General features: G+C 37.3%; 1 protein-coding gene across 1 annotated transcript; it reads left to right on the top strand.

Moving 5' to 3' along the window:
* The first annotated feature begins 6,682 nt into the window (after positions 1 to 6,682).
* LOC145783926 (ankyrin repeat and SOCS box protein 3-like) lies at positions 6,683 to 10,379 on the top strand. Its single transcript, XM_082595688.1, has 2 exons — positions 6,683 to 7,369; positions 10,353 to 10,379. The coding sequence occupies exons 1-2, from the start codon at positions 6,683 to 6,685 to the stop codon at positions 10,377 to 10,379; spliced, it is 714 nt and encodes a 237-aa protein (XP_082451814.1).
* Positions 10,380 to 10,408: the final 29 nt, after the last annotated feature.

The raw sequence follows: 10,408 nt of genomic DNA, 5'->3' as shown, positions 1-10,408 counted from the left end.
CCCATTGCTTTCATTTTGAGTGATCATACTGATTTTCAATTTATTCCTACAAGACGTTACGTAATGAAAAAATATATAACTAAGGTTGGAAGACATTATGTCATGTCTTTTCAATTCAAAATGAAGTTTAAAATTTATTCATTTGTTCATAGTCGTAATCCTCCTTCAAAGCGGTAATACAAAGAACAATTTTCGATAAGGGGGGCATCAAGAATATGTCGACATGACTTTTAAGGTTTACGTCAGCTCCGGAGATCAGTAAAATATAAGGTTCTCATTATCGTGATTGTAAGCCGCGGGAAATTTTTTCTCTAAAAACCAGATTCCCGGGAAACTAAACATTTTTTCCAGCCCTGGTAGAAAACAAGAGAAATTAAATAATATACCACTGTCTTGCATGTCTTGCACCAGTGGCGTAGCCAAGGGAGGGGGGTTCGGGGGTTTCAACCTTTCAAATTGAATTTACCGATGTTAATACATTGTTTACAAGAAAAGTTTTAGCCTATGATGTAATTTATCGTCAAACTGTGCAAGGATGCAAGCCATCTGCAACTGCTGAGATCGCTTGTTCGATCTAGATTAACATCTAAACAGCTATTTGTTATACAAAACTTGAATATATCAGAAATAGCCTAAAGTAACTTCATTGTCTCAAAGCTTTTTGTTTGACACTCATCAAGATGTATGACCTCTATGACGTTACATTTTCTAAACTTTGGGTTGACTTCAGAGCTTAAAAGTTAGTGACTTACCGGAATAAGATCGTTTTTTGAATCAATCAAGGAGAAAATTGATAAATAATAAAACTGTAATAATCTCGCATAAAAAGCAATCAACCTATATCTCTAAAACAAAGTTTGCTTAATTTTAAACGAAACTGCATTAAAAAAGCGAGTTTTTCCAATACCAAACATTCAAATATCTCAGTCTGGAATTAGCAACAAGAAAACAGAGACTTAGCTTTATTTCCGAAAAATGCCGAAGAAAACATGATCTTATCCTTTTGCTATGCCACCGGACAGCACCATTTTACAGAAATATTCATACCCACAATTTTGTTGAAAATGCTCTCAGAATGCACCAAACTGAAAGTAATTTTTCAAAATTTTCTGGGGGAGGCCCCCCAGACCCCCCGCCGCTAAGTGTCGCCTTCGGCGAACACGCCATCGGGCTTCGCCCGCCGGCTGTCAACACCTCCCCTTTCAAAATTTTTGACTATGCTACTGTCTTGCACTGTCAATATTTTGCCCCCCCAATGTTGAAGGTCTGTCGGCGCCACTGCTTACTGATCAGTACTTTGTTCATTTCCCAAAAGAAAACTCAGAAATGTAAAACAACGAAAAAAAAACGTTTGAAAGCAAGTTGGCCAACATAATTTATCAGTCAATGAATTTAAAGTCATACTAAAGGAAAAACCTGACTTGGCGAATTTCCACGTTCTTTGTGTTGAACATGCTACCATAAAACGATTTTGAAAAAAATTTGGCCCCATTGCGGTCTGACCACCATTGCGCGCGTGCTTTTGTCAGAGCTTTCATAACCGGAATGGGCTTGAGCAGCGAAGCGTGCGATTATACAGTCTACGTCACCAGCGACTAGCAATCAGCTGATCAGGCAAGAGTTTTTACTGCGTGAATTTTAAATGGCAGATCTTGTTCTTCAAACAGTAAATCAGCCTCTTTTACATAGATTCAACGTATTCAGGCCTTCAATCAATGTAAAATGAAAATGTAAAAAAACAAGTTTTTGAAGGCAAACTCCATAAAGGCATGTGAAGCGATTTCAGCTAGGCAATTCAGAAGGCGTGAAGTAATCAGCATTTTATACATAGATTCAACGTGTCCAAGTCTTGAATCAATGTGAAAATTCTTGGAACGCAACACGTCTGGACTTGCCAACCCAACGGGGAAAAGTCTTTTGATAATGCTACTGTTAGTCGCTGGTAACTTAATTCTCGAGCAGTTTTTCCACTTCTTGGTCATTTTGCAAAAAAATAAAAAATAAATGAAACATTGAACTTTGCGTCTTGCCAGCGCCATTGAAAACATTTTTTTTTCAGTAATTTTTTATGAAATGTATTCTTGAGTGTTCAGTTTACACATTTTAATGCTTAATTCCCGTTTGAAAATTTCATTTAGTATGCCTTTAAACTCTGAATTTATTTGTATTACAGCTTGAGATTATTTCAATTATGTATATGATAACTGACATAACAGCCCATATTTGTCCGTTTCTCTGCACAAAATAAGGTGATACAGTAGAATTCGCCTATAACGGTACCTCTAGGGCAGGGGTTCTTAAACTTTTTGAGCCGCGCCCCCCTTTGACGTGCCATCCAAACTTGCGCCCCACCAAACTACAAAATTAGAAAACATTAAAGTGTAATGACTACAGGAATTTATATTTAGCTTTCATCAATGTGAGGGATGTAATTGTTTTTCGGAAACCAAAAGTTTAATTCGAGGCTTTGTAGCTGATAATGCCTCAGATCGGCTTCACAATCAATAAGTTTGTTTCGAAGTTTTGTTTTTATGTTCAAAAGTGTAGAAAAGCCACTTTCGTACAGATAAGTGGACGAAAACGGAAGAAGTGTGCGTATCGCCACGCTACCCACTCCCTTGTATATGTGCAAATAGTTAACCCAAAAATCAGTTAGTGGCATTGCTTCATAATCGTCTTTTGCAGTGGAGTTACACTTTATTTCCAAGAATTCCTCTTGCAAACCATCGGGAAGAATGTCTTCGTTAACACGAAAGGGATTTCTTGTCATCTTCCATTCTGGAAGTCGGTGTCACTCAAGTCTGGGAAATAGCTTTCGAATTCTTGTTTCAAAAGCTGAAGGTGAGCCTCCACTTCAGCCTTAAGCTCACTTTCCAGTTCAAGTTGCTTTTTGTCAAGTGCAGTAGGCCTATCTAGGTTGGGAAATGAAGCTGCATTTCCTATTTGTATTCGGCGGTGCCACAACCCCAGCTTTGCCACAAATGCTCGAATGGAATCATAGCTATTAATCCGGTTAGTATTTCTGCCCTGCAAGAGCAGATTTAAGTTATTGAGGGCCTCGAAAATGTCCACGAGGTAGGCTATGCCAACTCCAGCTGAAACTTCTCTGATGAAAATGGCAAAAGGAGATCTTGCTTCCCATGAGCTTCCAAAAATAGCATCAGTTCATCTCTCATTTCATACACGCGGGCTAACATATTACCTTTTGATAACCAACGAACAGATGTATGGAAGAGGAGAGTCTCATGGTTCGAATCCATATCCTTGCACAGCTTGGTAAACAGTCTCGTATTGACAGCACTGGTTTTGACGAAGTTGACGGCTCGTATGATTACTGTAAGCTCTGGTAAGACTACAACCATGGCAAGACTACAATTTACCGGCACTAGACTAAGTTAAACTATTTCATTACGACCCCAAAATTTCATTACGCGACGTTTAGTCACATAGTTTGACATCGCTCGCGCCCCCCTTGTGAACCTTTTGCGCCCCCCAGTTTAAGAACCGCTGCTCTAGGGGATTGCAAAAACTGACGTTATAGCCGAATTGACGTTATAGACGAACTACCGCAAACTATTCCAAAACTGTCTTTTGATTAAAGAAAGAGGTGTATAATCCAGTCAGGTTTACTGTGTACCACCAAACTGACAAAAGTCACGCAGAAAATACAGTAAACAAAAATATTGTTTAAAAAAAAAATAACCTACAGCGAAAGGTAGACTACAGGAAATTTGCGCAACACAGCTCATTGCTTTGAGTTGTTTAAAGGTTAGCTGTAGAGCTGCTTTTTACACGCGATAATTTTTCAAGCAAGAAAAAAGTTAATTCAGTTAATTAAAGTCCCTGCTGCGAACGACGTAGCAAAATAAATTGAAGACATTTTGCAAGCAGCAGCGCTAACTGGATTAAAAGACTGACCGTTTGTGGTGAAAGTGATGGCTTAAAGTGACGTTATAAACGAACAAAATACGTCTGGGGACCAATAAAGGGTGCTGTTATATGCGAATTTACGTTATAGGCGATGCTGTTGTAGCCGAACTACAATGTACGTAAAAGATAGGAATTCTGTAGGGACCGAACGAAAAGTGACGTAATAGGCGAATTGACGATATAAACGAAGCCGTTATAGGCGAATTCTATTGTATTTGCAATGCAATATTTGAATACCCAAAGTCAAATCTGAACTTAATATTGTAATTTGATCATATTTTACAAAAACTACAATATGATAAAACTACAACATTGATTTCAGATTTTGCTTTGGACATTTAAAACTGCATTGCAACAATATAGCAAATCAAGCTTAGGAAAGCCTTGCCAGACTGACTACTTGTAATGAAACAACCAGAAATTCATCTAATATCAATTTTGTAAATTAGCCAAATGTTTATTGTGGTGTAATATATTCTGACATAGTTTCATCATGCGCCAGACCAAAAACATCAAGTTTGGTATAAAAATCTTGTTAATGTCATCTTACCCGGTTGCATCTAAGCCAGGGGTGTCCAAACTTATTCCCAGGCGGGCTAATTTGATAATGCGCAAATGCCCGCGGGCCAACAATAAGTCATATATATCAGGGTTTCCCAAACTGTGGTCCGCGGACCATTGGTGGTCCGCGACGACTGCACAAGTGGTCCGTGGCGATATGACAAGAAATTAAAAAGTCACACATATACGTTGCACAGTACGTACCCTGTCAAAGATAATTGCCGCAGTTCTTTAGAACTTAAATTATTTCGAAAGCTTTTGCTATCCAATATCATAAATCTTACTTGTTGCACCTTCGTTGTAGTTAAAAAGTTGTTTACGAAAAATTCTCGTATTCCTCGTTTATTTTGACTGGATTTTAAACCCTTTTGTTGTTACAAAGACTATTCTTTCAGAACGCGAAGAAGAAGAATTAGGCAAATTATCATCTGATCGAACTGTAATGAATAGTTTCAATCAAACAGCTATTGCATCTTTCTGGTTGGGTGTTGTGGATCGTAAATACCCATTGCTATCGTAAAGGCAACTAAAATTTTATTGCCTTTTGCCACGACCTACATGTGTGAGACAGCATTTTCAGCTCTTACCAACATGAAGACAAATACAGGTCCAGACTTTCCGTGGATCCTGACTTACGAGTTTGCTTTTCACAAATAACTCCGAGAATTGATGACTTATGCAATAGAAAGCAATCCCATCCGTCCCATTGATATTGTCAGTTTTTCAAATAAACAAAAATCGGTTTTATTCATTTTTACCTTTGTATTGGGGGTCCGCAAATAAACAGATTCACAAATAGTGGTCCGTGGCCCAAAAAAGTTTGGGAAACCCTGATATATATCACCCGATGTGATAAGTTACGCTAGAAAGTTATCTGATTTTACATCATTAAATTTGAAAAATCAAGAAACTTTGCAAAACGCATGTGTGTTGATGTGAAAGATGAAACTTACGTGTTGATTTCAATACTACTCAGATCATTTTTGGATCGAGGTTAGTGGTAGACAAGCATAAAACATCACGTATGCAGGAGTCGATCAGTTTTGATCTCAAGCGGTTCTTGGTTAAGTTCATAACCGAGAACGTCTGCTCTCACACGAAGGTGTTGAACCGACCAAGCTCAACAATGTTTTCTTTGCAAACGTTTGCATTTTTGGAAACTTTTTTTATCCAGCTGCTGGTAAAAAAGCACAGCGGAAAATGCGGCGACTTCGGCGTCACAGTGAAGCTCAATTAGCTGTGTGTGAGCCGGAATCTCTTTAGGGATCATGCAGAAAGAAGTGAATAGCAATGTCCTTTTCAATTGCAGCACAATCCTGGAAGCGGTAGTTGAGTTTGCTAGCAAGGAAATGAATGTTCGTCGTAGGAGCCTCTGTGGCCGAGAGTCTACCCCAGATTCATGATGTTCCCGGACTACACTGGAAGGCTACTATAACGCAGCTCGTCTTTGGTTTCATCATCCAAGACACGCAGACCTTCAACTCCTTTAGGTGGCTTAAAGATGGTACAATCGTTGATGTGGTCTACCGTCTATTCTTCAGCACCACATTTACAGGAGGAGGAAGAGACCATTCCCCGTTGGTGCATGGTTGAGCGGAAAAGCCCTATACGTCCGTACGAAGACAGTTGAAGCGCACCCACGTCTGTCTCTGTATTGTCAAGCCAAAGGGCCGGTTGTCGGCAATGAACGAATGGGGTCCAGTTGTACTTGACTGCCAGATTTCCATCTATGAATGCTCGCCTATCACTCAATACTATACTCTTCGGAACAACTATAGCTGATTTAGCAATTATGACGTCATAATGATTGTAAATTTTTCTAGCGCTGTTTACTTGTTTGTGAGAAAATGCTGTCTTCATCAGTTCAAAAACAATACAAATTGAATTGGTGTAATTTCTGTGTGCAGGCCGTAAATAACACATTATGAAACACCATGGGCATGCCACACAAAGACGTATCGCGAGCAGGACTTTGGAAACCCCTGACTTAAGCGTTGATAGGACTTGAACATAAATTCCGTTTACAAATTTTGTGCTGCTTTAAAATATTTATGAAATGCTGGATTAGATCACAAATTTCGTTGCTTTGTCAGGTAAAAAGTATTTCGTTAGTTTAGTTTTATATACTTTCACTATTGTTGCAGTTATCAAATTTGTATTTCTATCAGTTTTTGAATTGTGCATTGAAACCATGAATTGTAGTGAAAAGCACGACAACAATTGCTCTCCTGTTGGCTTGGCTGCAAGATATGGAAACATAAAAGTGTTAGAAAAGCTTCTTGAAGAAGGTGAAGATTATTCTATCAAGAGCTATACAGGTTGGTTTCCTATTCATGAAGCTGCAAATGGAGGACATACAGATTGTGTAAAAACGTTGTTAACAGCTGCTCAAAACAATGAAGACGATCCTTTGAAAATATGGCCATTACGTTTTCATGAGAGAGATCAAAATCCTTTAGCATTGGCTGCAAGTAATGGACATATTGAAACTGTGAAAGTTCTTGTTGATCTATATACAGAAAGTACTGAAGATTTCATTGCTGCTTTAAGTGCGAGTGTGGCTCATCCTTCAGTGCTTTCTATTCTTCTTGATAAGCTCCCTTCTCTTGTAAATGAACCAAATAAAAACAATCTTCCTCTTCTTCATGTGGCAATACTGAAAGGCCCATTAGAAAGCATACAGCTGGTGCTGTCTGCTGGAGCAGATAAGGAAGCAAAGTATGCTTACGAAGAATCTGCTCTTTCTATAGTTTGCCGTGATCCACCGCAAGAACACTTTGATATCATTAAATTGCTCCTACAAAATGGATGTGATGTCAATTCATATGATAAAACGGGTTCCAGCATTCTGCATATAGCTACGGAAAAAATTGAGGATGTAAATGTCATTAAGTATCTGGTAGACCATGGTGCTGATCAGTACCTTGATACAGAAACGTTGAATTTGTTTAACCACTGTTGCTATGATGGCTATGTTAGGCCAATTAACATTGCTGCTAAAAGAGGTTACATTGGCACTCTAAATTTTTTTATTAGCATGTTTGATACAACTAAATTGATGCCTGAGAACTATGTTTCACCAATTTTGTCAGCTGTTGAGGGTGCACAACCACACAGTTTAGAAGTGTTATTAAATAAAGGCTATGATGTCAATTCCAAGCTATATCCTTGCTGTGACAAGATTTGTCGAAGGCATCGTCATCATCATCTCTCCAGTATAAAAATATTATGGAAAAGTCACATCGAGTTTATTTATGATGGTCACCATCTTTATCGTGAAAAGACCATTCAAGTGTTGAAAATTTTATTAAAAAATGGTGCTGATATTCAACCTATTTCTAAGCTTTCCATTATTTGGAAAACAGTACTAGCACACTATGCAAATTTTTCACTTGTGTTACAACTTTTTGTGAAATATGGTGTTTACGAGATGACTTTTTACAACGGTCCATTTAAAACTATTCATGATTGTGATACTCAAATACCAACTTTTGTGAAATTAGTAATGTTTTGTTTAAAACTAATGGAAACAAATTATAATGAACCGCTCTGTTCCAATTTAAAATCTATCATTCCTTTTTTTCCTTTTGTCAAGTTTAAATCCGAAGACACTTTGCATCCGTCACCTGCCATCACTAATGTCGTTCCATCTTTAATGCAATTCTGTAGATGCACCATTCGCACTGTTATTGTTGTCAAGTACCATAACTTAGTTAATGTTTCAAAATTGCCATTGCCCAATCTGCTTATAAATTACTTGATGTTTGGCAATGAATATTAAACATACAATAATGGTACACATGTTGAGGTTTATGTGTACCATAGGCTGCTGAAGCCTAAGTTGCAATGTTACATTATTCATCCCTCATGACTTGAAGAGATTTGTTTTTGTAATTACAATTACAAAAAAAAGAATAATATACATGTTATAATATAATTCCATGCATTTTGATGGATTTGGGCAGGTGACATGTTTGATGAAGGTCTCGAGGTAGGTTTCAAGCAGCAACTGCGTATGGCGGAGAAGTTCACCCTGTACCTAGTTTCGCTTTTGTTCAAATCAATGTTTTTTTTTTTTATGTTTAACGTATTGGATAAGAACAGACAACACTAGACGAGTTATCTTTGCATTTTATTTGCAAGAATAATATTTTTACTGCATTTGACGTACACAGACATTTTATGATCTCAATGACTTGAACATTTGAATTAGTGTTACTCCCGATAAAGCTGTTGCACAAACGCCACTGAGAGTTGCTATTTACAATTAGTTGTTGCGCAGTGTGGTTGGTGACATGTTATGCATCAATGAAAGATTTTATTGTGGGATGATTATTAAACAAATCATTTTAATATTATTATTTGCACTGTCAACTATAGCACATCTGCACGTGTAACTGCTTTCTATTTGTGTGATTATTTCAAGATGGTTTCCATCTAGGAATGATTATTATCGTTTATTTGGAACATCAAACATCTGCTTTTTACACTAAATAAGTCGAGAGGAAATATGTTCTGAACTGTGGAAGTAAAACAAAATTGTCTTGTGGTTCTGTATTGTGTGTTCATAAACACTTTTTCCTTATGCCCAGTGTTGGTTTTAACGTGCATGTATTCTTAACTGTATTAACTAACATGTATTGCTATTGTAATTGCTAACTATTGTTTAGAATAACTTACATTTTAATGAAAGCAGTTTAGCTTTCCCAAATCTTGTCAAACCATGACTCAACAAAGTCAAGGTTTCAATTCTTCCGCGTCGCCGTTGCGAATTAACGTAACAATCGTTGTTCCCTCTATGTTTGTTGCATCAGCCAGATAGAGCACAGACAGAGATTAACAACCCATGTATACGTTGATTGTTGTAGTACATCTGTGCAGCAGTCGAATTCCTACCTCATTGTTTTCACAAAAACCACTTCGTATCGCAGACTTCGCAGTCAGTATTTTTCCCTTTTATGTTCTTTATAATAATAATAACATGTTTTATTTTGCGCCCATTGCGACAACATACAGTACACTGCGATTACATATACAACACAACAGACCACTGGAAGCAGTGAAGGAACTACACAGTTATCGAGTCAGCTGCTCCCATTATTTTGGCCTTTAAGTATCTTGCCGAGACACAGCTGCGTGCCCAACAGCGGTGTTGAACCAACGTCCTTTCGAACGTCGCGCAGACGCTCTCACCAACGGCAACGCAAGCCGGCGGTTGTTAAAAGTTGCTCAAAAGAATAAAGACGTTATAAATATCTAGGTTGTAAATTTAGCGATTGAAATAATTTTAGGATTAAAAAAATTGGAGACTACAAGTAATAATTGTTTCAAATATTTTTTAATGATTTGAAATGAGCCCATTTCTGTTCCTTTTCTTGCCCAAAATAAGGTGACAGTTTGCAATGTAGCTTTTGCATGTCCAAAGTCAAACCTGACATCAATACCCTCATTTAATCGTATTTTGCTGTGACTTTATCAAATCCAGATTGATAGAATTTTACTACACTGACTTTACTACTACTAATAGATCTACTGCTGAATGAAATTGATCTAATATCAATTTTGTGAATTAGCCAAATGTTTATTGTGGTGAAATATATGATGACATGGTTTCATCATGCGCAAGACCAAAAACATCAATTTTTGTGTAAAAATCTTGCCAATGTCGCCTTACACAATACTTATGTGTGTTGATAGGAGTTGAAAAGAAATTTTATTTTCTAAATTTTGTGCTGCTCCAAATTATTTCGGAAATCATTGTTTGTATTTCATAACTCGTTTCTTTAAAATAAAGTGAAAAATGTTGCTCTAATCTTCACTGCACAATGGATTGAATTTTGTTATTTTTGCTATTGTTGCAGATATCAGAATTGTTTCTAAAGCATTGAACTATACCATTCATTGGACTGAGCATTAA

Source organism: Aplidium turbinatum, chromosome 15 (assembly GCF_918807975.1).
Source record: "Aplidium turbinatum chromosome 15, kaAplTurb1.1, whole genome shotgun sequence".
Classification (NCBI taxonomy): domain Eukaryota; kingdom Metazoa; phylum Chordata; class Ascidiacea; order Aplousobranchia; family Polyclinidae; genus Aplidium; species Aplidium turbinatum.
This window is presented reverse-complemented; position numbering and strand designations above follow the sequence as displayed.